This window comes from Mauremys reevesii, linkage group 2 (genome assembly GCF_016161935.1).
Source record: "Mauremys reevesii isolate NIE-2019 linkage group 2, ASM1616193v1, whole genome shotgun sequence".
NCBI classification, from domain to species: Eukaryota; Metazoa; Chordata; order Testudines; family Geoemydidae; genus Mauremys; species Mauremys reevesii.
The window spans coordinates 99,477,018-99,503,599 of NC_052624.1; the positions used below are offsets into that span (position 1 = coordinate 99,477,018).

The window sequence follows — 26,582 nt, forward strand, 5'->3', positions numbered from 1 at the left end:
CTCAGCTGCCCTATAGCCCCACAGTTCCCCCACTGCTCACTAGTGACCAATCTCAGAATTTCTCCCTTCTCTTCTCTCCAATCTTCAGCCCCAGGAATCCCTGCCCTCTGCTGCCCCCTCCAACACCACTCCGCCACCACCCATTAACCCGGAGATACCCCTGCCCATCCCATGTCTCTCTCCTCCCTCCAGCTGCCAGGCGCCATGTCTCACTCACCACAATCCTCTCCACCACAGCCGCCTTGCAGCAGTGCAGCTCCAGTGTGTCCTGCCCTCTCTGCTGTGCAGCGAGACACGCGGGTGGATGACGTGCAGGAACATGAGCTGCTGCACCTCATCCTGCACCCATCAGGAGTGGGATTAGGGGAGAGAGAGCCTGTTAGCAGGGACATCCCTGTCCCACCCACACGAGCTCCAGGGTTCAGGCCTCAATGGGGAAAGTGGGGACCCTCCTATTGTCCAAATCACCCATGACTCCTACACAAGCAGGATCAGGAAGTGGAACAGTGCCTGTCGGGGGAGGAGTCCTCAGCTGGTGTGGGTCCCACATCATTGACAAAAAGGGGTGGGGGATCATCAGGGACAAGACCCCCTGCAGAGCGTCGGGATGCTGGGAAGGGACAGGACAATCTTGGTTCCAGCCCAGCCCAGCTGGGGAACATTTGTACCTTTTCTCTGCCCCGGAGCTGCTCTCTGATGATCTTGAGAGAAGCTTCATTTGTGGCCATGTCCAACCATTCCTCCTCATCCTCAGGCCCTGGGGGTCCCTGCACCAGGGAGAGAAGGGAACAGGGTGACGCCTGCTGCCACTTGGGGGAAGGAAAGAGGTGTGTTGATTAGAGCAGGATTAAAGTTCCCCTTTCCCACCTCAGCACCCAGGGCAGATTGGGCCCCACACCCCTTGTCAGGGATGCCTTCAGCCCCCAACAGCTTCAACGCCCATAGCAGAGAGGTCCCCCGCACTGTCCAGGATTCCCTAGGAGGTTCCTGTCCCTGCCCCCAGAGTATCAAGGACCAAAGTGGCAGCAACTCCTGATGCACCCACCCCCCCAGTTCCTCTTGCTGCAGGGGCAGCTGTGTGACTGTTGCTGGTGTCAGTGGGGTTTGCATGACTCAGGCCAGACACCTGAGTTGGGGACCCCCCCCATAGCACTGGTAGAGTATCTGGGCCCAGGGTGTTCACAGCCCTGTCCTCACCCTCCCTGAGCCCAGCCTGGCTCCTCACCTGCAACAAAGCAGCAGCGCCCATCGGCCTCGCTGCTGCCAGAGTCCCAGGAGCTGCTTCTGTCCCAGGGGGAGTGGGCCAAGCTGCTTGTGCTGGGACAGGGATCTTCCACCTCCTGCCCTGGGGAGGCTGGCAGATCCTCAGTAACCGGGCAGGGCGATGCCTCCTGCTGGGAATCAGGGCTGGGCTCCTGGGGCCGGTGCTGCCCAGAAAACAAGCCCCAGAACCACCCTGCCCATCTCCCCTCCTGGGCTGGGTCCTGCCTGCGCAGCCGCATCCTGAGCCAGCTCCATTTGGGTCTGGTCGGTGCCTCTCCCAGCTCGGCACCTGCGTCAGGAACTGGTTTCCTCTGCCAGAAGGCTGGGCACTTCCACCTCCTGGCCTGGATGGGAGCTGCTTCTCCATCAGCGGGGACGGAGGGGCCGCTCTGCTCCTTGGGAAGATGGCAGCTGCTTCTCTCAGGCTCTGGGGCCACCTGCCGAGACTATTTCCTGAACATCCTCAGGAACCTGGCCATCCTGGAACCGAGCGGGGAGCAGGCATGAGTCTGGGGTCAAGGCAGCCTCTCATTAATGGGCCTTTTCGGTCCCTCCCCATCCCTGCCCCAGCCAGTCCAGCTCCTCCCCCACCCCACAGGGGTGCAGGGAGTGCAGTCTACACACACTGGCAGGAGACGATTACATGATCTGCTCCCAACGTTCCCCCGCGTCATCCCTGGTGCTGCAATACCTGGGGAGTCTCCTCCTTTTAGAGCAGTGGGGTCAGTCACAAAGACCATCAGTTACTTTGGACAAGCAGCCCCCTCCTGTCATCCCAGGCCACACTCCCGCCCAGGCTAGAGAAGGAACAGAACCAAGGAGTCCAGACTTCTCCTGGGAAACCATTCCCCATGTCAAAGTTACAAAGTCCCTTGGCACAGGAAGCCCAGGGTCCCCTCATTCCCCATGGATTTCCATGTGCAGCAGCTCACAGAGTCTGGCCCAGCTCAGAGCCTCTCAGCCTGGGGAACAGTCTCCCACAAGCACACGTTTCCAAGCACACTGGAGATGGCTCCGGAGAAGGCTCTACCCGGTCTGAGAGTGAAGGGCTCCTGAGGGCTGTTTGCAAATCCAATCTCCTTCGGGAGAGATTCTCTCCCCCTCTTTCTGCCTCTCCCCCGACAGACAGGGGAAACCACCTAGGAACCCTAATGCCACTCACTTGCTCTAGGTGACGGTGCGATGGATGGCAGATGTTCAGGGTCACCAGCTGTCCCTTGCCCTCCTCCTCACTCCCCAAGCCCAAGGCAGGCTGGAGAGCGTGGTGACCTGAGGAGTTACCCTGCCCAGCCAGCAGGCAGGGTGATGACACTGGGTGATCGACTGACTGTGAAAAGAAGAGTTTGTCTTATTGCCAAGGGCTGGAGAAACACAGCCAGCAGCAGGGGGTGCAGAAAATTGTCGTAGTGCGGGGGTTACAATGCCTCCCTGGTCCTGCCATCCCAGCACTTAACTCACCTTCATGAAGCCTCCCAACCACCTTGGGCTGCAGGGATGGGCCCCCAACCCTACTGATGGGAAACGGGCCTGGGGAGGGGAAGATACTGGCTCAGGGTCACATCAAGTGTCAGAGCTATGGATGGGACCCAGCAGGTCTCATTTCCAGGCCCCTTCACTAACCACTGCTGCACACTTCCAGGCCTTCATGTCCGGTCCCCCTGCCTTTGAGAGGGAGTGTGTTCTGCCGTAGTGACTGGATCAGTCACTCCTGGGTTCCATTGCTGGCTTTCCTATTGATCTGTGGGACTTTGGGCAAGTTGCTCCCCCTCTTTATGGCTCACTTGAAGTCACATCCCTGAACGGGCTTTAAAAAAGACAATGATTAAAATTTGGCCCCAACTATTTCTTGTTTCTCCAGATTAGCCATTTTAGTAAAGTTTAGAATTCTTGACATTCAGCATCTGGAAACCCCCTTTCTCCTTCGCAGAGGGCTTTAACAGCCCTTATCTCACCCAGACTCACTGCTGCCCAGAGTTAGAGAATTGTCCCTATTCCCACGGGACAGATGGGCATCTTGAGGTACAGAGAAGGGAAGCGACCTACCCAAGATCCCACACAACAAGGCAGTGGCAGAGCCAGAAAGAGAAGCCACCTGTCCTGACTCCTGTTCTAACTAAGAGACAACAACCCCCCCGGAGGCAGGGATAGAGTCCAGGATATAAGGTGGTGGGAAAATTTTTCATGGAAACTGTTTTCTGTCAGAAAATCCATTCAGACTAAACCAGTTTGTTTCTTGAAACCATAATAAGTTAGATGAAATTTCTTTGCAAAATATTTGTTTGCAAAACAAGACAATCTCCTGTTTGTCACAGTGCGTTAAATTGTCTCGTCGCACAGAAAGAGGAGACACTGATCAAGAAAATTAAATGAGATGCTTCAGTCTGAGCTAAGTAGTTGCTGCTCTTAACAATTTCAAAATAATAAAATACGAATAAAATAGAATCTTTCCGCTATCATATTATGTCATAATCTGATAGGACTCAAGGTGATAGGACACCTCATATTCTGCACTGCTACTACTGACACTCTCCAATGGATCCCCATCCTCCACTCACCGTGAGGTAGGTAGGAGAGGACTGTTATTCCTACTTGACAGAGGGAGAAACTAAGGCTGAGAAAGGAGAAGTGACTTGTCTTAGGTCATGCAGCCAGCCAGTGGCAGAGTTGGGAATAGGACCCAGGAGTCCTGACTTTCAAACTAACTATCTCATCTTGAATTTCATACATGTAATGATGAGAATAAAGGGTTCTCAAATGAGCGACAGAGCAACAATTGTACATAGTAATTATTCAGCAAGTATTCTAGAAGAACTGGAATGTTAGGTAGGATCATGAACTGCTCAGAGACAATTAATGCAGAGCAGCATCAAAACCTGTCAAACATAGAATTGGTTATGACTTATTGGCTTGGTCTTAAAAGAGAAGAACAAAGACCCAGGTCTCCTCCCTGTCAATAGTCCCCTGCTCAGCCAATCAGTGTTGGGACTTGGAGGGCCGGGAGGCTGAGGGTTCTCATCAAATAGCCCAAAGAACGGAATAGTTCACCTCCGGAGGGCACCACTCTTAGAGCACTATTCCAGCCCCACCTCTTTGTGAGAGCCTCCCACAATGAGAGTTGGAGAGAACCCCCCCGGCTCCCGCCACCCTTCACACACACATACACAGCTTCTGGTGATGGGAGGAGCGCAGGGGAAAAGGACAAAACATGCAAGAGAAGAAGAGAAAGGAGTGAGAGACAGAGGAAAAGGGAAAACAAAAAGGAGAAACCCAATGTCCCCAGTGATTCTTAGGAACAAAGTCCTAGATGGGGAATAAAATTCTGCCATCTCAATCTAGTGTTTTCCAGGCCTAGAATTCAGCTGGCACCTGATGGATCAAACTGAACAAGTTCCAAAAATCTCGGAGGCTCTTACCTTCTAAACAGGGATGTCTGTTTTCCAACAAAATCAGTAAAAGAAAAGGAGAAAACTCCAAAGAGGGTCCTCCTTATGCTCACAAATATGAAAGTGAATTCTCTCTCAGTCCTTAAGCAGAGATCTCGAGAAGAAGACTTGCTGAGGAAAAGCCACAGGGGTCTGTCTCTGAGGTTGCCCCCGTCCTGCACCCCTGTCCTGCCTGGCTGATGTCAGGGTCTCTCTGTGAGATCATCACCTTCCCACCACCTTTGTCCAATAGGCTGAGGTCCTGCAAAAGGCCCTTGTGATGTCACTGCCACACCCGTCCCTCCTCTGCAGTGCTGATGTCCTGCTCCTGGCCAGTCATATTGGACGTTTGAGCTGCTTCCCTTGAATCACTCAACTCAATGAGTCTTCATTCTGGGGATCAAGGCTGCTATACAGTAAAAGATCAGAGGCTGCTTCTCAGGCCACAATCAGGTTTTCATATATTAGTAGACTTTATGGCTAGAAGGGACCATTAGAGCATCTAACCTGATCCCCTGCATATCCTAAGGCAGGCCTCCTGTATGTCAGAAGAGCTGGCTGGTTTTTTTACTCAAACCTTTTCCAGAAAGTCACCTAGTCTTCATTAGAAGACATCAAGAGATGGAGAAGCCATCATTTCTCTTGGAAGTTTCTTCCAACGATGAATAGCCCTCTAACAAACCTGGGTCTTATTCTAATTAGACTTTTTCGGATTTCTGCTTCCAGCCATGGGGTCTTGACATGGCTTTCTCTGCTAGATAAAAGAGCCCTTTTATATTCAGCATTTTCTCTCCATGAAGTCAAGCAACTCCTTTCTCATTCTTCTTTTGGATAAACTAAACAGATTGAGCTTTTTCAATGTCTCACTCTACGGCATCATCCCCATCACTCAAATAAGAATCTTTTCTGTAACCTCTCCAGTTTAATGTAATTTTCAAAATGTGGACACAAGAACTGGATTCAACATTCCATTATCAGTTTCATCAATGCTGTATCACCTCCCTTTCAATACTCACTGGTCTAGCCATCAAAGAATGGCTTTAACCTTTTTTTACCACAGCTTCACATTGACAGATCATGTTGAGCAGCTTATCCACTATGGCCCCTAAATCCTCTTCAGGGTCACTGCCTTCCAGTGGACTGACCCCCATTCTGTAGGGTGCAGCCTGACTCTTTTGTTCCTGGAAGTATGGGTTTGCATATGGCTTTATTAAACCCTAATTATTCAGTAAATATTTTAAAAGAACTAGATCATTAGACATGCTGAGGCAAAGCCACAGGGATCTATCCCTGATGTTGCCCCCGTCCTGCACCCCTATCCTGCCTGGCTGATGTCAGGGTCTCTCTGTGAGATCATCGCCTTCCCACCACCTTTGTCCAATAGGCTGAGGTCCTGCAAAAGGCCCTTGTGATGTCACTGTCACACCCGCCCCTCCCCTGTAGTGCTAATGTCCTACCTCAGGGCGGTCAGTTTGGATGTCTGAATTGGACCATGTGGACCACCCCACTCAATGAGTGTTCATTTTGAAATTAGCAAAATGTATGGCCAGAAGAGACAATTACAGCATGTAATCTGATCTCCTGAATATTGCAGACCTATTATATAGCACAGTAGCTAGTTTTTGACCAAACACATCATCTAGTCTTCATTAGAACACATCAAGAGATGGAGAATTCCGACCACTTCCCTTTGTAGTTTGTTCCCTTGGTGAATCATCCTCACTGTTGTGCCTTATTGCTAATATGAATTGGTCTCTTTTCAGTTTCCAGCCACTGGGTCTTGTTATGCTTTTCTCTGCTATCTGATATTATCTCTCCATGAAGTTACTTCAACACTTCAATGAAGTCACCTCCTGATCTTTTTTATAAGCTAAATAGGCTGAGCTCTTTCAACAGCTCACTAGAAGGCATTTTTCTCCAGCCCTCAAAACATTTTATTGCTCTTCGATGCCCCATCTCCAATTTTTCAACATCTTTTTCAAAGATGGACACCAAAACGGGATGCAGTATTCCGATATCAGTATCACTGATGCTGTGCCATCTCCCTATCCATCTCACTATGCTGCTCATTCATCTAATGATGGCTTTAGCTCTGTTCACCACAGCATCACACTGGAAGCTCATGTTGAACGTCTTACCCAATATGGCCCCTAAATTCCCTTCAGAGTCTCTGCTTTCCCGGATACATTTCCCCATTCTGTAGGTGTGGCCGGCATGCTTTGTTGGTTTGGAACAAAAACCCTATTTGTAATTTTGTTCATTGGCCCTGCTAGAAACGCCACCCTCCAACCTCCAAGCATTATGAACGAGGACCATTCCACTGTCATGTCTACATGTCTGCTCTCTGCTCCACCTCCCTTCATCCAGGAATCTCTACAGCTGTCTCTCTTCATGGACTGTGTCCTTCTCCTCCTTGGCTGTTTTGAAAGCAAAGTGATTTTTGCTCCTCCTTGCCCCTATCGCCAAACCTTCTGCATGGTCCTCCTCCTTCTGCCCCCCTGCTGGCCACTTGTAGCACCTGCAGTCCCAGGCAGCAGGCTTGGCCCAGCAGGTGTGGAAGTGTCTTCCAATGGAAAGAAACAGAGGCTACATTGATTGTATTGCCACGGGGGTCAGGGGAAGATTCCCCCACTTTGCTTTTTGTCTGTCCACAAGGACATGATTTGCAATACTGTGGAAGGTTCCTATATCACTCTTTCATAAATGCTCATGTACACTTCATCTCACTTCTGTCCTTGGAAGATTCGCACACTCACAAGCCCACCATGTGCAGATGTGTAAGTAACACCGATTTTACATGAGAACATAGGAATGGCCTTACTGGGTCAGACCAAACGTCCATCTAGCCCAGCATCCTGTCTTCTGACAGTGGCCAATGCCAGGTGCCCCAGAGGGAATAAAGAGAACACGTAATCATCAAGTGATCCACCTGTCGCCCATTTTCAACTTTTGGCAAAGGGACACTAGGGACATCATCCCTGCCCATCTGGCTAATAACCATTGATGGATCTATCCTCCATGAATTTATCTAGTTATTTTTCAAACCCTGTTATAGTCTTGGCTTTCACAACATCTCCTGGCAAAGAGTTGCATGGGTTGACTGTGCATTAACCTGTTGATTTTACTTTAAATCAATTTAAAAAAATGAAAAAGCTGTTTCTGGCTGATGCAGGGTAGACTGAAGTCGTATTTTGGACACATTTACCAATACGGGCTATGACTTTGTTTCTGGCAGGGGAATCCCTTAATATTTTAGAAATATTGGAAAACCTGGCAATTTTCCAGGCATGTGATGAGATCCCATCAAAGTATGCAGAGGAGCTATTCAGGGAAATGGTGCGTGAACAGCACATCAGTGAATGCAATGGTTTAGTAAGCTACCGGCGACAAAGGAAAGGTGGTCTAAAGAGCTGGGTTGGAGCTGCTCTGGGGACAAGCTGGCTCCCTCCTGCTCATGGAGGTTAATTCATCTCCTTTCCCAGTAGCACCTGCTCTGAGTCTCATTCCCCACCAGGCTCCTTGCTGCCAGGCCAGCGAATGGCGATAGGATGGGAATGAGGCCCTGGGCCCTGCCCCAATCTCATGAGTCTAATGCAACTGCTTACCTTGTCCCGCATCAGCTGCTGGGCTTCCCCCAGGAGGAAGTAGGCGAGGAGCAGCCCAGCCTGGCTGAGACACAGCAGGGGGTTGTGGATGGCCAGCGCTGCTGTCCGGAGGAAGTATCTTCTCTGCCCCTCTGAGAAGAACTTTCCGATGACCTAAAACCAACAGGACATGAGGCTTAGCAGATTGCCCAGAACCAGGCTCCAGGTACTGGAGATAGAATGGCATCACCCTCTAGTGGCAAAGGGGGAGGGTAAGAGAGCTGCTGTACCCAGTTCCCAGGTTGAGGCCATCTGATTCCTGACTGGCAATGGAACTGGGAAAATCCCACCTCATTTCTCTGCTTCTTCCGAGTGCAGGAAATCTAAGAAGGATCAGATCAAGCAATAGTGACTGACTGCCCCAGTGCTCTCCTCTCAGACACTTGGGTATCAGCCAGGGGGACAACATGCAGAGAAACACCAAGAGCCATAATCCTATATTAACTCATCCACCCGGGGATTCTCCTTATGCCACGCAGCAATGGATCCGTGTAAGACACTCAAATCACGACAAATAGTGAGATTCCAGTGTGGGACCTTTGTACCAGCCTCTCCCACTGGGTGCTGGATGAGGAATTCTGAGCTGTAAATAAGGAGTGGGCTCTTCTCCTGTCTCCAGGAGGCATCCACTGCAGGGAACTCCACCAGCCCCACTTTCTGAGCTGTGTCATGCCCTGGCAGAGTGTCCTTACCTCCCCCACCTTGGCTGTGTTCCTGTAGCCCAGAAGCCTGCTGTCCTGGTGCTAGTCCCAGCACCATAGATCTTCTGCCTCATGGATGGTCAGCCCTGGGAAAGAGACACACACACGCATTTGGTATTCTGGTTGCAGTTCTTGTGTCCTTCCAATCCCATTGGTGGCTGCACAGTGAGGTGCGGAAGAACAGAAACACAGAGAGATTCATCCTCCTGCTGGGGTCAGTTTGAGAGAAATTGGCTGGGGTCCCATTATCCACCTGTGGTCACTCGCAGTCTCCTATCGGGTCCCATTTCCCAGATGGATTCCTTACCCCTCTGGTGCAGCAGCAGCTGGTAGAGCCAGTAAATCCCTTCCCTGGGCTGCCGGCTGATGTCCTTGGCTGGGTCACTGATGAACAGAGCCAGCTGTGCCACATGGTGACCCATCCTGGGGAACTCTGCTGGGTTCTAATGGAAGGGAGAGGAGAGAGGACTCCATCAGCATTTTCCTGTGAGCTCCCAGTCCCCCCTGGGCTAGGAGTCTCCTTCCCCTAAGTCCCTATGCAGGAGATGCTGAGGGGAGAGGAGCTAGAGCTAGACCCTTCATTTTCTCTGCTGCCAAGGGAGCCTGGTGCTGCTCCAGGATGCCAAGAAGGGACCCAAGGCCAGACACGAACCTGGCTGCAGTAGGGGCTGAAGCATGGTCCTCTTAAAGGCCTAGGGTCACCACTTAACCAGGACAAGAAGAACTTGATTCAAGCCTAGCTCATTCCCTGCTCTGACACTGCCTCCCCAAGAGGAACACTCCTAACCCACAGGCCCTGCAGCAGCAGCTCCTTCAGCCCTTTGGAGCCAGCCTACCTATGCCCAGAGTCTGGAAGCTGGGGTCAGAGGTCACTTACATCAAACTCAGGGAGGGTGTATCTGAGCAGGGCCGTGCTGCTCTTAATGGCCCTGCCTCTCTCCTGGGACACGATCCAGAAGTTGACGTGCTGTGGGTGAAGGATGCAGGTCAGGATCAATGGGCAGGTGCATGTGCTGTGCAAATGAGCCCCTCCCCAACTCCAGGGGGCTGAGACATTGTGCACAGGGTGGACTATCCGAGTCATTGATCACAGCGCTTTCGAAGGGGATTCTTTCCCCCAGGACAAGGCTTGTATCCTGCATATCACAACTTGTCAGTGTCTCCCTAGATTGGGACAATGTTCGGTGTTGGGGCTGGTCCCACGCTCCCTGAACTTCTGATTTCTGAACAGTTCACCAGAAAGGAGACTGATGCCTCGCCATTCCCCTGTACTAAAGTCCATGGTGGGATGAAGGGAATGACTGTGAACACAATCCTCCCAGGAATCTCAGGGGCTATCAGAGAGAAGGGCTGATTCCCTTGGGTCCTCCTGTTTCTGGAGGAAGGAGCCTGTACCTCTTATCTGAGAACCATCACCTGAACCTCAAGGTTGGCGGGGCCGGGGGGTAGGTTCAGACTCTAACTCACGAAGCCAGCCAGGGGGTCCTGTGGTTAGTGCTCAACAGAACCAGGCAGAGCTCTGGCTTGAATTCCCAACTCCTTCCTCTGTCCTTCATCAAGGAGGAAGGACCTGACACTGCATTGTGCCAACTGCCTCGACTAAAGAAAACATTCCACTGGGGACCCAGCTAGGAGGACAGACTAGAAAATGGATCTTCCAGTCTCTCCTTACCCAGTCCTCCTAAGAGTTCAAGTAAAATTTCACCCAGCCCCTCCTCCTGAGGCTCACCTCCAAGATGTAGTGGAGCCTGTCTGTTTCTGGGGACTCTAACAGCAGGTTCCCCAGCATGGCATCCAGGAGCTCTGGCATGACCTTGTGTAGAGCCTGCAAAGCAAGGGAAAACCATGGGTCAGGGCTATGGAAACTGGGACTACACCTGCCACAGGATGAGAAGAGGGGTCTGTGGGAAGCACTGGTAAGACTCCCAAACACATATCCAAGCATCTCTCATTCACATCCCACTGCAGGCAGTTAGAAAGGATTGATGACAGCTGGCTCTTTGATCCATGAGCTTAGCAGGTCTCTGCAGAGTGCCTCGTAGGCATCAGAGTATGGAACAGCCAAGTTGCTATGGATGGAAGCTGGGCTTCCGGGGAAAACGTGGCATATGAAAGAAAGAAAGAAAGAAAGAAAGAAAGAAAGAAAGGAATCCCCCAGGGAGGATTAATCCCTTCCCTCTCAGCTTGTTCCATCTCTGCCCACCCCACCCCTATCTCTGGAGCTCCTGTTTATCAAGGGAGCAGGGACCAAAGACCACTCTGGAGGAACAGGAGGATGGAGGAGGAGGATGTACCTGGACTTGGGTGGTGTCCTTCTCTGTGCCCAGGGTAAAGACAGCATGCGGGGCAGCTTGCAAGAGGTGTGTCTCCAGCTCTAGCTCCAGGGCAGGTTTCATGGTGCTGGCAAGAGAGAGGATCTGGTATTAGACTGTGCAGTACGGGGATGACTGGTGCCAACATGGACATTAAACCACAGAGAAATAGGCACAGGCTGGCGAGAATGGAAACTGAGGCACCAAGCCAGGGAATGACATGGCCAAGGCCTCACAGACAGACAGTGGCAGGGCAGGAATAGCATCTGTTCCTTGGACCCTGCTGCCCCTCCTGTATCTGACCCCTGGAGTGAGCCTCTCCACAAGGCCCCTGTAATGTTCTTGGAGTGAAAAGAACAGCCCAGTCAGGAGAGAGTGAACTTTCCCACTCCACCACCTCTGCCAGAGGAGCCACCCTTGGGAGGTGACCTGGGAGTGAGAGGGACAGGGACTCCCAGCCCTGGGCCTGAGCAGCACTTGGGCTAGGGGAGCCAGGCGGGATGGTCTAGGTACCTGAGGTTGCCCACAGCAATCAGGGAGTTGGCGAGGATGGTGCCGGGTGGAGAGTCGTCAGGCAGCTCCTCAATGAGCTCCTGTGAGACGCAAAGGAGCATGTGAAATTCGAGTCCCACTGACACTTCCCCATGAGGAGATTACACAGCCAGTGCCCCACATGGCCATCAGGATCCCCCCACCTGCCTCCTGCTCCTCTGATTCCTTCCTGCCCATCAAACTTGTCCCCCTTCCAGGATTCCTGCACAGCTCAGTCCCATTCCCTGAAAACTGCCCCCATCCAACACCATCCCGACTACTGAACTGGGACCATCTGATTCCTTGTCCCTAAGCCTCAGCTGCCCTCTAGCCCCACAATTCACCCATTTCCCACTAGTGACCAATCTCAGAATTTCTCCCTTCTCTTTTCCCCAATCTTCAACCCCAGCAATCCCTGCCCTCTGCTGCCCCCTCCAACACTACCCAGCCCTCCACCCATTTACCCGGCGATACCTCTGCCCATCCCATGTCTCTCTCCTCCCTCCAGCTGCCAGGTGCCGTGTCTCACCACAATCCTCTGCACCACAGCCGCCTTGCAGCAGTGCGGCTCCAGTGTTTCCTGCCCTCTCTGCTGTGCAGCGAGACACGCGGGGTGGATGGCGTGCAGGAACATGCGCTGCTGCGCCTCATCCTGCACCCACAAGGAGTGGGGTTAGCGGAGAGAAAGCCTGTTAGCCAGGGACATCCTTGTCCCACCCACACCAGCTCCAGGGCACAGGCCTCGATGGGCAAAGTGGGGACCCGCCTATTATCCAAAATAGCCACGACTCCTACACAAGCAGGATCAGAAAGTGGAACAGTGCCTGTGGGGGGAGGAGACCTCAGCTGGTGTGGGACAAACACCCCCATTTTGGGGATCCCACATCATGGAGAAAAAGGGGTGGGGGATCATCAGAGGGTCGGGATGCTGGGAAGGGACAGGACAATCTCGGTTCCAGCCCAGCCCAGCTGGGGAACATTTGTACCTTTTCTCTGCCCTGGAGCTGCTCTCTGATGACGTTGAGAGCAGCTTCATTTGTGGCCATGTCCACTCATTCCTGCTCCTCCTCCTCAGTCCCTGGGGGTCCCCGCACCAGGGAGACAAGGGAACAGGGTGACACCTGCTGCCACTTGGAGGAAGGACAGAGGCGTGTTGAGTAGAGCAGAATTAAAGTTCCCCCTTCCCACCTCAGGCACCCAGGGAAGATTGGGCCCCACACCCCCTCTCAGGGATACCTTCAGCCCCCAACAGCTTCAGAAGCCCATAGCAGAGTAGTCCCCCTCACTGTCCAGGACTCCCTGGGAGGATCCTGCCTCCACTCCCTGGAGTATCAAGGACCAAAGTGGCAGCAACTCCTGATGCTCCCACCCCCCAGTTCCTCTTGCTGCAGGGACAGTTGTGTGACTGCTTCTTGTGTCAGTGGGGTTCGCATGGCTCAGGCCAGACACCTGGGTTGGGGACCCCCCCATAGCACTAGTAGAGCGCCTGGACCCAGGGTGTTCACAGCCCCATCCTCACCCTCCCTGAGCCCAGCCTGGCTCCTCACCTGGAACAAAGCAGCAGCGCCCATCGGCCTTGCCGCTGCCAGAGTCCCAGAGCTGCTTCTGCGCCATGGGGAACGGGCTCTACCTGGTCTGAGAGTGAAGGGCTCCTGAGGGCTGTTTGCAAATCCAATCTCCTTTGGGAGAGATTCTCTCCCGCTCTTTCTGCCTCTCCCCCGACAGACAGGGGAAACCACCTAGGAACCCTAATGCCACTCACTTGCTCTAGGTGACGGTGCGATGGATGGCAGATGTTCAGGGTCACCAGCTGTCCCTCGCCCTCCTCCTCACTCCCCAAGCCCAAGGCAGGCTGGAGAGGGTGGTGACCTGAGGAGTAGTTGCTGCTCTTAACAATTTCAAAATAATAAAATACAAATAAAATAGAATCTTTCCGCTATCATATTACATCATAATCTGATAGGACTCAAGGCGATAGGACACTTCATATTTTGCACTGCTACTACTGACACTCTCCAATGGATCCCCATCCTCCACCCACCGTGAGGTAGGTAGGAGAGGACTGTTTTTCCTACTTGACAGAAGGAGAAACTTAAGGCCGAGAAAGGAGAAGTGACTTGTCTTAGGTCATGCAGCCAGCCTGTGGCAGAGTTGGGAATAGGACCCAGGAGTCCTGACTTTCAAACTAACTATCTCATCTTGAATTTCATACATGTAATGATGAGAATAAAGGGCTCTCAAATGAGCTACAGAGCAACAATTGTACATAGTAATTATTCAGCAAATATTCTAGAAGAACTGGAATGTTAGGGACGATCATGAACTGCTCAGAGACAATTAATGTAGAGCAGGATCAAAACCTGTCAAACATAGAATTGGTTATGACTTATTGGCTTGGTCTTAAAAGAGAAGAACAAAGACCCAAGTCTCCTCCCTGTCAATAGCCCCCTCCTCAGCCAAATTGGGTTGGGACTTGGAGGGCCGGGAGGCTGAGAGTTCTCATGAAATAGCCCAAAGAATGGCCCAGGTCACCACTGAGGGGATCACGCTTAAGCACTATTCCAGCCCCACCTCTTTGTGAGGGCCTCCCACAATGAGAGTTGGAGAGACACCTCCCACCCCCGGCGCCCTCCACACACACATACACAGCTCCTGGTGATGGGAGGAGTGCATGGGAAAAGGACAAAAGATGCAAGAGAAGAAGGGAAAGGAGGGAGGGACAGAGGAAAAGGGAAAACAAAAAGGAGAAACCTCAATGTCCCCAGTGATTCTTAGGAACAAAGTCCTAGGTGGGGAATAAAATTCTGCCATCTCAATCTAGTGTTTTCCATGCCTAGAATTCAGCTGGCACCTGATATATAAGAGAGAACAGGTTCCAAACCTCTCGGAGGCTCTTACCTTCTAAACAGGGATGTTTGTTTTCTAGCAAAATCAGTAAAAGAAAAGGAGAAAACTCCAAAGAGGGTCCTCCTTATGCTCTCAAATATGAAAGTGAATTCTCTCTCAGTCCTTAAGCAGAGACCTCGAGAAGAAGACTTTCTGAGGCAAAGCCACAAGGGTCTGTTTCTCAGGTTGCCCCCGTCCTGCACCCCTGTCCTGCCTGGCTGATGTCAGAGTCTCTCTGTGAGATCATCGTCTTCCCACCATCTTTGTCCAATAGGCTGAGGTCCTGCAAAAGGCCTATGTGATGTCACTGCCACACCCGCCCCTCCCCTGCAGTGCTGATTTCCTGCTCCTGGCCAGTCATATTGGACGTTTGAGCTGCTTCCCTTGAATCACTCAACTCAATGAGTCTTCATTCTGGGGATCAAGCCTGCTATACAGTAAAACATCAGAGGCTGCTTCCCAGGCTACAATCAGGTTTTCTTAAATTAGCAGACTTATGGCCAGAAGGGACCATTAGAGCATCTAATCTGACCCCCTGAATATCCTAAGGCCTCCTGTATGTCAGAAAAGCTGGCTGGTTTTTTTACTCAAACCTTTTCCAGGAAGTCTGCTAGTCTTCATTAGAAGACATCAAGAAATGGAGAAACTATAATTTCTCTTGGAAATTTGTTCCAACGATGAATTGCCCTCTAACAAATCTGGGTTTTATTCTAATTAGACTTTTTCAGATTTCTGCTTCCAGCCATGGGTGTCTTGTCATGGCTTTCTCTTCTAGATAAAAGAGCCCTTTTATACTCAGCATTTTCTCTCCATGAAGTCAAGCAACTCCCTTCTCATTCTTCTTTTGGATAAACTAACCAGATTGAGCTTTCTCAAAGTCTCATTATAAGGCATCATCCCCATCAGTCAAATATCAATCTTTTCTGTAACCTCTCCAGTTTTTTAAGGTAATTTTCAAAATATGGACACAAGAACCGGATTCAATGCTCCACTATCAGGCTCATCAAAACTGTATCATCTTCCTTTCCATACTCACTACTCTATCCATCCAAGGATGGCTTTAACCTTTTTTACCACAGATTCACATTGACAGATCATGTTGAGCAGATTATCCAGTTTGGCCCCTAAATCCTGTTCAGGGTCACTGCTTTCCAGTGGACTGTCCCCCATTCTGTAGGGTGCGGCCTGACTCTTTTGTTCCTGGAAGTATGGGTTTGCATATGGCTTTCTTAAACCCTATTTAGTCAGTAAGTATTTTAAAAGAACCAGACCACTAGAGAGAGAATCATGAATTGCCCAGAGACAATGAATGGAGAGAAGCAGCAAGAGCAATCAAATACATGTATGGTTATGACTTATTTCCTTGGTCTTAAAACAGAGTAGCAAGGACCTGAGTCTCCTCCCTCATAACAGCCCCATGCTCACCCAATCAGTGTTGAGACTCTGAGAGGCAGGAAGCCAAGAGTTCTCACCAGATGTCCTAAAGATGGCCTAGGTCACCTCCGGAGGGAACCCCTCTTAGAGCACTATTCCAGCCCCACCTCTTTGTGAGGGCCTCTCACAATGAGACCTGGAGAGCAAACCCTGGAGAGCCCCCCGTCCTGCCTGGCTGATGTCAGGGTCTCTCTGTGAGATCATCATCTTCCCACCACCTTTGTCCAATAAGCTGAGGTTCTGCCAAAGGCCCTTGTGATGTCACTGCCACACCCACACCCCCTCTGCAATGCTGATGTCTGTCCCAGGCCATCCAGTTTGGATTTTTGAGCTGCTCCCTGTGGACCACCCCACTCAATGAGTGTTCATTTTGAAATTAGTAAACTTTATGGCCAGAAGGGACTCAGAGAGAGGGATACATCTCCTGGACAGGAGTTAGAGGATCTTTCTCTCAGACACACAGCTGTCAATAGTTTGGAACACAAGCCCTATTTGTAATTTTGTTCATTGGCCCTGCTAGAAACGCCACCCTTCAACCTCCAAGCATTGTGAATGAGGACCATTCCACTGTCATGTCTACATGTCTGCTCTCTGCTCCACCTCCCTTCATCCAGGAACCGCTAGAGCAGTCTCTCTTTATGGACTGTGTCCTTCTGCTCCTTGGCTGTTTTGAAAGCAAAGTGATTTTTGCTCCTCCTTGCTCCTATCGCCAAACCTTCTGCATTGTCCTCTTCCTTCTGCCCCCTTGCTGGCCACTTGTAGCACCTGCAGTCCCAGGCAGCAATCTTGGCCAATGGAAGGAAACAGAGGCTATATTCATTGTATTGCCATGAGGGTCAGGGGAAGATTCCCTCACTTTGCTTTTAGTCTGTCCACAAGGCCATGATTTGCAATACTGTGGAAGGTTTCTATATCACTCTTTCATAAATTCTCGTGTACACTCCATCTCACTTCTGTCCTTGGAAGATTCACACATGCACAAGCCCACCCTGTGCAGGTGTGTGAGTAACACTGATTTTACATAAGAACACAGGAATGGCCTTACTAGGTCAGACCAAAGGTCCATCTAGCCCAGCATCCTGTCTGCCGACAGTGGCCAATGCCAGGTGCCCCAGAGAGAATGAAGAGAACAGGTAATCATGAAGTGATCCACCTGTCACCCATTCCCAGCTTCTGGCAAACGGACGCTAGGGACATCATCCCTGACTAATAACCATTGATGGCTCTATCCTCCATGAATTTATCTAGTCATTTTTCAAACCCTGTTATAGTCTTGGCTTTCACAACATCTCCTGGCAAAGAGTTTCATGGGTTGACTGTGCATTTACCTGTTGATTTTACTTTAAATCAATTAAAAGAAAAGGTTCAGAGAAGGGCAACTAAAATGATTAGGGGTTTGGAGAGAGTCCCATATGAGGAGAGATTAAAGAGGCCAGGACTTTTCAGCTTGGAAAAGAGGAGATTAAGGGGGGATATGATAGAGGTATATAAAATGATGAGTGATGTGGAGAAAGTAGATAAGTAAAAGTTATTTTCTTATTCCCATAATACAAGAACTAGGAGTCACCAAATTAAATTAATAGGCAGCAGGTTTAAAACAAATAAAAGGATGTTCTTCACACAGTGCACAGTCAACTTGTGGAACTCCTTGCCTGAGGAGGTTGTGAAGGCTAGGAGTATAACCGCGTTTAAAAGAGAACTGGATAAATTCATGGAGGTTAAGTCCATTAATGGCTATTAGCCAGGACGGGTAAGGAATGGTGTCCCTAGACTCTGTTTGTTTCCCAGAGGGTGGAGATGGATGGCAGGAGAGAGATCACTTGATCATTACCCGGGGTGAAAGTAATTTACAGGATTTACTGGTACTGCTGGAGTCCTGAGGGGGGCGTGGCCTCATCCGGAAGAGACGTGGCCTCTCGAGATTTAAAGGCCCTGGGGAACCAGCTGTGGCTGGGAGACCCAGAGCCTTTAAATCAACCAGGGGCTCCCAGCTGCAGAGGTGGCTGGGAGCCCCCCAGGGCTCAGGGACAAATTAAAGAGCCCGGGGCTCTGGCCGCCAGGGGGAACTCTGAGCTTTGTGGGGCTGGGGCCGGGATTTAAAGGGCCCAGATCTCCTGCTGCTGAGGGAAGCCCAGAGCCCTTTAAATCCTGGCCCCAGCCCAGCCGTCAGAGCCGTGGCCAGGGTTTAAAGGGCTCTGGGCTGCCAGCAGCGGCGGGGAGCTCTGAGCCCTTTAAATCCCAGCCGCGGGCAGCTCAGAGCCCTTTCAATCCCCGCTGTGGAAGTCGAGGCAGTCCGGCATGGCATACTGGCTCTTGCCGGTACGCCGTACCGGACCGTACCAGCTTACTTTCACCTCTGTCATTAACTGTTAGGTTCACCCCCTCTGGGGCACCTGGTATTGGCCACTGTCCATAGACAGGATACTGGGCTAGATGGACCTTTGGTCTGATGCAGTACGGCCGTTCTTATGTTCTTATGTTATGTTATGTAAAAACATTAAGCTGGATCTGGCTGATGCAGGGTAGGCTGAAGTTGTATTTTGGGGACATTTACCAATACGAGCTATGACTTTGTTTCTGGCAGGGGAATCCCTTAATATTTTAGAAATATTGGAAAACCTAGCAATTTTCCAGGCATGTGTTGAGATCCCACCAAAGTATGCAGAGGAGCTATTCAGGGAAATGGTGCGTGAACAGCACATCAGTGAATGCAATGGTTTAGTAAGCTACCGGCAACAAGGGAAAGGTTGTCTAAAGAGCTGGGTTGGAGCTGCTCAGGGGACAAGCTGGCTCCCTTCTGCTCATGGAGGTTAATTCATCTCTTTTCCCAGTAGCACCTGCTCTGAGTCTCATTCCCCACCAGGCTCCTTGCTGCCAGGCCAGCGAATGGCGATAGGATGGGAATGAGGCCCTGGGCCCTGCCCCAATCTCATGAGTCTAATGCAGCTACTTACCTTGTCCCCTTGGCTTCCCCCAGGAGGGAGTAGGTAAGGAGCAGGCCACGTAGCAATGGAGGAAGTATCTTCTCTGTCCCTCTGAGAAGAACTTTCCGAAGACCTAAAACCAACAGGACGTGAGGCTTTAGCAGATTGCCCAGAACCAGGCTCCAAGTACTGGAGGTAGAATGGCATCACCCTTTAGTGGCAAAGGGGGGAGGGTAAGAGAGCTGCTGTACCCAGTTCCCAGGTTGGGGCCATCTGCTTCCTGACTGGCAATGGCATTGGCAAATCCCATCTCATTTCTCTGCTTCTTCAGGGTGCAGGGAATCTAACCAGGGTCTGGTCAAGCAATAGTGACTGACTGGTCCAGTGCTCTCCTCTCAGACATTTGGGGACAACATGCAGAGAAACACCAAGAGCCATAATCCTATATTAACTCATCCACCCAGGGATTCTCCTTATGCCACGCAGCAATGGATCCGCGTAAGACACTCAAATCACAGCAACTAGCAAGATTCCAGTGTGGGACCTTTAGTACCAGCCTCTCCCACTGAGTGCTGGATGAGGAACTCTGAGCTGTAAATAAGGAGTCGGCTCTTCTCCTGTCTGCCGGGGGGCATCCACTGCAGGGAACTCAGCCAGCCCCACTTCCTGAGCTGTGTCATACCCTGGCAGAGTGTCCTTACCCCCCTCACCCTGGATATGTTCCTGTAGCCCAGGAGCCTGCTGTCCTGGTGCCAGTCCCAGCACCACAGATTTTCTGCTTCATGGATGGTCAGCCCTGGTAGCGAGACAGAGACACACATTCATCATTCTGGTTGCAGTTTCTGTGTCCTTTCAATCCCATTGTCGGATGCACAGTGGGGTGGAGAAGAACAGAGACACAGAGAGACTCATCCTCCTGCTGGGGTCAGTCTCCGATCGGGTCCCATTTCCCAGATGGGTTCCTTACCACTCTGGTGCAGCAGCAGCTGGTAGAGCCAGTAAATCCCTTCCCTGGGCTGCCGGCTGATGTCCTTGGCTGGGTCACTGATGAACAGAGCCAGCTGTGCCACATGGTGACCCATCCTGGGGAACTCTGCTGGGTTCTAATGGAAGGGAGAGGAGAGGGGACTCCATCAGCATTTTCATGTGAGCTCCCAGTCCCCCCTGGGCTAGGAGTCTCCTTCCCCTAAGTCCCTATGCAGGAGATGCTGAGGGGAGAGGAGCTAGAGCTAGACCCTTCCTTTTCTCTGCTGCCAAGGGAGCCTGGTGCTGCTCCAGGATGCCAAGAAGGGACCCAAGGCCAGACACGAACCTGGCTGCAGTAGGGGCTAGAGCATGGTCCTTTTAAGGCCCAGGGTCACCACTTAACCAGGAGAAGAAGAACTTGACTCAAGCCTAGCTCATTCCCTGCTCTGACACTGCCTCCCCAAGAGGAACACTCCTAACCCACAGGGCCTGCAGCAGCAGCTCCTTCAGCCCTTTGGAGCCAGCCTACCTATGCCCGGAGTCAGGAAGCTGGGGTCAGAGGTCACTTACATCAAACTCAGGGAGGGTGTATCTGAGCAGGGCCGAGCTGCTCTTAATGGCCCTGGCTTTCTCCTGGGACACCCTAGACACAATCCAGAAGTTGACGTGCTGTGGGTGAAGGAGGCAGGTCAGGATCAATAGGCAGGTGCATGTGCTGTGCAAAGGAGCCCCTCCCCAACCCCAGGGGGCTGAGACATTGTGCACAGGGTGGAATATCCGAGTCATTGATCACAGCGCTTTCGAAGGGGATTCTTTCCCCCAGGACAAGGCTTGTATTCTGCAGATCACAACTTGTCAGTGTCTCCCTAGATTGGGACAATGGTCGGTGTTGGGGCTGGTCCCACGCTCCCTGAACTTCTGATTTCTGAACAGTTCACCAGAAAGGAGACTGATGCCTCGCCATTCCCCTGTACTAAAGTCCATGGTGGGATGAAGGGAATGACTGTGAACACAATCCTCCCAGGAATCTCTGGGGCTATCAGAGAGAAGGGCTGATTCCCTGGGGTCCTCCTGTTTCTGGAGGAAGGAGCCTGTACCTCTTATCTGAGAACCATCTCCTGAATCTCATGGCGGGGGAGGGGGTTTTCAGACTCTCACTCCCCAAGCCAGCCAGGTGCCCTGCGGTTAGTGCTCAACGGAACCAGGCAGAGCTCTGGCTTAAAGTCCCAACTCCTTCCTCTGTCCTTCAAGGAGGAAGGACCTGATACTGCATTGCACCGAGTGCCCTGACCAAAGAAAACATTCCACTGGGGACCACACTAGGAGGACAGACTAGAAAATGGATCTTCCAGTCTCTCCTTACCCAGTCCTCCTAAGAGTTAAAGTAAATCGCTCCCGGCCCCTCCTCCTGAGGCTCACCTCCAAGATGTAGTGGAACCTGTCTTTTTCTGGGGACTCTAACAGCAGGTTCCCCAGCATGGCATCCAGGAGCTCTGGCATGACCTTGTGCAAAGCCTGCAAAACAAGGGAGAGCCATGGGTTAGAGTTATGGAAACTGGGGCTACACTTGCCACTGGATGAGAAGAGGGGTCTGTGGGAAGCACTGGTGAGACTCCCAAACACATATCCTGGCCTCTCTCATTCACATCCCAGTTCAGGCAGTTAGCAAGGATTGAGGACAGCTGGCTCTTTGATCCATGAGCATAACAGGTCTGTACAGAGAGCCTCGTAGGCATCAGAGTATGGAATGGCGAAGTTGCTATGGATGGAAGCTGGGCAAAACATGGCATATGGAAGGCAGGAAGAAAGAAAGAAGGGAATCCTCCAGGGAGGAGTAATCCCTTCCCTCCCAGCTTGTTCCATCTCTGCCCACCCCACCTCTGTCTCTGAAGCTCCAGTGAATCAAGGAAGCAGGGAACAAAGGCCACTCTGGAGGAAGAGGAGGATGAAGGAGGAGGATGTACCTGGACTTGGGTGGTGTCCTTCTCTGTGCCCAGGTTAAAGACAGCATGCGGGGCAGCTTGCAAGAGGTGTGTCTCCAGCCCTGGCTCCAGGGCAGGTTTCATGGTGCTGGCAAGAGAGAGGATCTGGTACTAGACTGTGCAGTACGGGGATGGGACTGGCGCCAACATGGACATGAAACCACAGAGAAATAGGCACAGGCTGGCAAGAATGGAAACTGAGGCACCGAGCCAGGGAATGACATGGCCAACGCCTCACAGACAGACAGTGGCAGGGCAGGAATAGCGCCTGTTCCCTGGACCCTGCTGCCCCTCCTGTATCTGACCCCTGGAGTGAGCCTCTCCACAAGGCCCCTGTAATGTTCTTGGAGTGAAAAGAACAGCCCAGTCAGGAGAGAGTGAACCTTCCCACCCCACCACCTCTGCCAGAAGATACAGCCTTGGGAGGTGACCTGGGAGTGGGAGGGATAGAGACTCCCAGCCCTGGGCCTGAGCAGCACTTGGGCTAGGGGAGCCAGGCGGGAGGGTCTAGGTACCTGAGGTTGCCAACAGCAATCAGGGAGTTGGCGAGGACGGCCCAGGGTGGAGAGTCGTCAGGCAGGTCCTCAGTGAGCTCCTGTGAGACGCGAAGGAGCATGTGAAATTCGGGCGCCATTGACACTTTCCCATGAGGAGATTACACAGCCAGTGCCCCACCTGCCTCCTGCTCCTCTGATTCCTTCCTGCCCATCAAACATCTCCCCTTTCCAGGATTCCTGCACAGCTCAGTCCCATTCCCCTTCTTCCTTCCTCCCTGTCAAAACTGCCCCCATCCAACACCATCCTGACTACTGAGCTGGGACCATCTGATTCTTTGTCCCTCAGCTTCAGCTGCCCTCTAGCCCCATGATTCCCCCACTAGTGACCAATCTCAGAATTTCTCCCTTCTCTTCTCTCCAATCTTCAGCCCCAGCAATCCCTGCCCTCTCCTGCCCCCTCCAACACCACCCAGCCCCCACCCATTAACCCGGCGATACCACTGCCCAGGTGCCGTGTCTCACTCACCACAATCCTCTCCACCACAGCCGCCTTGCAGCAGTGCGGATCCAGTGTGTCCTGCCCTCTCTGCTGTGCAGCGAGACACGCGGGGTGGATGGCGTGCAGGAACATGAGCTGCTGCACCTCATCCTGCACCCACCAGGAGTGGGGTTAGTGGAGAGAGAGCCAATTAGCCACGGACATCCCTTTCCCACCCACGCCAACTCCAGGGCTCAGGACTCAATGGGGAAAATGGGGACCTGACTCTTGTCCAAATTTCCCACGACTCCTACTCAAGGAGGATCAGGAAGTGGAACAGTGCCTGTCGGGGGAGGAGACCTCAGCTGGTGTGGGACAAATACCCCCATTTTGGGGATCCAACATCATTGACAAAAAGGGGTGGGGGATCATCAGGGACAAGACCCTCTGCAGAGGGTCGGGATGTTGGGAGGGAACAGGACAATCTTGGTTCCAGCCCAGCCCAGCTGGGGAACATTTGTACCTTTTCTCTGCCCTGGAGTTGCTCTCTGATGACCTTGAGAGCAGCTTCATCTGTGGCCATGTCCAACCATTCCTCCTCCTCCTCATCCTCTGAGTCCCTGGGGGTCCCTGCACCAGGGAGAGAAGGGAACAGGGTGACGCCTGCTGCCACTTGGGGGAAGGACAGAGGCGTGTTGAGTAGAGCAGAATTAAAGTTCCCCCTTCCCACCTCAGGCACCCAGGCAGATCGCCCCCCGCCCCTCAGGGATGCCTTCAGCCCCCAACAGCTTCAGAAGCTCATAGCAGAGAGGTCCCCCGCACTGTCCAGGACTCCCTGGGAGGTGCCTACTCCCCTCTCCGCCTCGGGAGCATCAAGGACCAAAGTGGCAGTAACTCCTGATGCACCCACCCCCCAGTTCCTCTTGCTGCAGGGGCAGCTGTGTGACTGCTGCTGGTGTCAGTGGGGTTCGTGTGGCTCAGGCTTGACATTTGGGTTGGGGACCCCCCTCCCCCATAGCACTGGTAGAGCATCTGTGCCCAGGGTGTTCACAGCCCTGTCCTCACCCTCCCTGAGCCTAGGCTTGCTCCTCACCTGCAACAAAGCAGCAGCGCCCATCAGCCTCGCTGCTGCCAGAGTCCCAGGAGCTGCTGCCAGAGTACCAGGAGCCGCTGCTGTCCCATGGGGAGCGGGCCAAGCTGCTGGTGCTGGGACAGGGATCTTCCACCTCCTGCCCTGGAGAGGCTAGAAGGTCCTCAGTGACTGGGCAGGGCGATGCCTCCTGCTGGGAATCAGGGCTGGGGTCCTGGGGCTGGGGCTGCCCACACAACAAGCCCCAGAGCCCATCTCCCCTCCTGGGCTGGGTCCTGCCTGCGCAGCCGCATCCTGAGCCAGCTCCATTTGGGCTTGGTCGGTGCCTCTCCCACCTCAGTGCCTGCGCCAGGAATGGGTTTCCTCTGCCAGAAGGCTGGGCACTTCCACCTCCTGGCCTGGATGGGAGCTGCTTCCCTGCCAGCGCGGATGGAGGGGCAGTTCTGCTCCCAGGGAAGATGGCAGCTGTTTCCCTCAGGCTCTGATGTCACCTGCAGAGCCTTCTTCCTCAACATCCTCAGGAGCCTGGCCATCCTGGAACCGAGTGGGGAGCAGGCGTTAGTCTGCGGTCAAGGCAGCCTCTCACTAATAGTCCAAAGAATGGCCCAGGTCACCACTGAGGTATCACGCTTAGAGCACTATTCCAGCCCCACCTCTTTCTGAGGGCCTCCCACAAACCTCTCCCCCCGCATCCCTGCTCCACACGCAGAGCTCCTGGTGGTAGAAGGAGAGAAGGGGAAAAGGACAAAAGATGCAAGAGAAGAAGAAAAAGGAGGAAGGGACAGAGGAAAAGGAGAACAGAAAGGAGAAACCCCAATGTCCCCAGTGATTCTTAGGAGCAAAATCCTAGGTGGGGAATAAAATTCTCCCATCTCAATCTAGTGTTTTCCATGCCTAGAATTCAGCTGGCACCTGATCGATCAGACTGAACAGGTTCCACACCTCTCGAAGGTTCTTACCTACTAAACAGGGATGTCTGTTTTCTAGCAAAATCAGTAAAAAAAAAGGAGAAAACTCCAAAGAGGGTCCTCCTCGCACTCACAAATATGAAAGTGAATTCTCTCTCAGTCCTTAAGCAGAGACCTCGAGAAGAAGACGTGCTGAGGCAAAGCCACAGGAGTCTGTCTCTGAGGTTGCCCCCGTCCTGCACCCCTGTCCTGCCTGGCTGATGTCAGGGTCTCTCTGTGAGATCATCGTCTTCCCACCATCTTTGTCCAATAGGCTGAGGTCCTGCAAAAGGCCCTTGTGATGTCACTGTCACACCCACTCCTCTCCTGCAGTGCTAATGTCCTGCCCCAGGCCAGACAGTTTGGATGTTTGAGCTGGTCCCTGTGGACCACCCCACTCAATGAATTTTCATTTTGAAATTAGCAAACTGTATGGCCAGAAGAGACAATTAGAGCATGTTATCTGATCCCCTGCATATTGCAGGCCTATTGTATAGCACAGTAGCTAGTTTTTGACCAACCACTTCATCTAGTCTTCATTAGAAGACATTAAGAGATGGAGAATTCCCACCACTTCCCTTTGTAGTTTGTTTCCTTGGTGAATTATCCTCACTGTTTAATATTTGTGCCTTATTTCTAATATGAATTGTTCTCATTTCAGTTTCCAGCCACTGGGTCTTGTTATGCTTTTCTCTGCTAGATTAATGAACTGTTTAATACCCGATATTTTCTCTCCATGAAATCACTTCAACAAAGTTACTTCCCAATCTTTTTTATAATCTAAACAAGCTGAGCTCTTTCAATAGCTCACTAGAAGGCATTTTTCTCCAGCCCCCCCCCCCCCCAATTTTATGGCTCTTTGCTGCCCCAGCTCCAATTTTTCAACATCTTTTTCAAAGATGGACACCAAAATGGGATGCAGTATTCCAATATCAGTCTCACTGATGCTGTGCTACCTCCCTATCCATCTCACTATGCTGCTCATTCGTCTAATGATGGCTTTAGCCCTGTTCACCACAGCATCACACTGGAAGCTCATGTTGAACGTCTTACCCAATATGGCCCTGTAGCGGAGTGATTACCCGCTCCTGAGCTGCGGGGCTTGAAGCAGCTAGGAGAGGGCTTTGGCTGGGGGAAGAAGCCTGGGCTGATTGGGGAAAGTAGGCTCAGCTGTGGCCTTGCCCCAATCAGGCCCAGGTGGCCCCTATAAAAGGATGTGAGCCAGAGGCCCAGCCACTCTCCCTCTGCCTGTAGAGGGAGAAGGGCCTGGCTGCAGGGAGCTAGACACAGGGTACTTGAGTGGAGCAGGGCTGGGGAAAGGCAGAGGAGCTGGGGAGCTCCAGCCTGGAAAGCCCCAGGCTGCGACCTAGCACAAGGCCAAGAGGTACCGGGGGGGTGCAATGGGCAGCCAAAGGGGTAGGCCAAGGCAGCAGGTCCATACCCTCCTTGTCAGTGATGAGTGGCTGATACTGCAGTCTGCCCCAGTGAACGGGGGCTAGATGGAG

At 52.1% G+C, this 26,582-nt stretch overlaps 1 protein-coding gene and 1 long non-coding RNA gene across 9 annotated transcripts; both read right to left on the reverse strand.

Annotated features, from left to right (window-relative positions):
* Positions 1-197: 197 nt before the first annotated feature.
* Positions 198-24,608, reverse strand: LOC120396665 (maestro heat-like repeat family member 5). 6 transcript variants are annotated; one of them, XM_039521698.1, is made up of 14 exons: positions 12,860-12,944; positions 12,403-12,525; positions 11,856-11,935; positions 11,325-11,430; positions 10,760-10,855; positions 9,908-9,997; positions 9,338-9,473; positions 9,022-9,116; positions 8,560-8,652; positions 8,291-8,443; positions 2,426-2,590; positions 1,226-1,743; positions 669-767; positions 198-339 (listed from the first exon to the last, which is right to left on the reverse strand). In XM_039521698.1, exons 1-8 carry the CDS (start codon positions 12,917-12,919, stop codon positions 9,073-9,075), a joined length of 735 nt encoding a protein of 244 aa, XP_039377632.1. In that variant the 5' UTR covers positions 12,920-12,944; the 3' UTR covers positions 198-339; positions 669-767; positions 1,226-1,743; positions 2,426-2,590; positions 8,291-8,443; positions 8,560-8,652; positions 9,022-9,072. The 6 variants fall into 6 exon arrangements, with proteins under 6 accessions (XP_039377632.1, XP_039377631.1, XP_039377633.1 ...); XM_039521697.1 differs by having other exon boundaries at positions 1,226-2,590; XM_039521699.1 differs by lacking the exon at positions 9,022-9,116 and having other exon boundaries at positions 1,226-2,590.
* On the reverse strand, positions 12,943-19,895 carry LOC120396666. 3 transcript variants are annotated; one of them, XR_005593289.1, is made up of 3 exons: positions 16,185-16,315; positions 13,636-13,742; positions 12,943-13,003 (listed from the first exon to the last, which is right to left on the reverse strand). It is a non-coding gene; the product is annotated as an uncharacterized LOC120396666 (long non-coding RNA). The 3 variants fall into 3 exon arrangements; XR_005593291.1 differs by lacking the exons at positions 12,943-13,003; positions 16,185-16,315 and adding exons at positions 19,148-19,250; positions 19,819-19,895 and having other exon boundaries at positions 13,515-13,742; XR_005593290.1 differs by lacking the exons at positions 12,943-13,003; positions 16,185-16,315 and adding exons at positions 19,148-19,250; positions 19,369-19,510 and having other exon boundaries at positions 13,515-13,742.
* Positions 24,609-26,582: the final 1,974 nt, after the last annotated feature.

Bases quoted from the DNA above. Each gene is read 5' to 3' on its own strand.
- LOC120396665 (XM_039521700.1), bottom strand. From the start codon at position 23,623: ATGGCCACAGATGAAGCTGCTCTCAAGGTCATCAGAGAGCAACTCCAG. The intron at 12,526-23,563 runs GTACAAATGTTC...TTGTGGGTGCAG, and splicing joins AACTCCAGGGCAGAGAAAAG to GATGAGGCGCAGCAGCGCAT. The intron at 11,936-12,402 runs GTGAGACACGGC...TGCGTCTCACAG, and splicing joins CTGTGGTGCAGAGGATTGTG to GAGCTCATTGAGGAGCTGCC.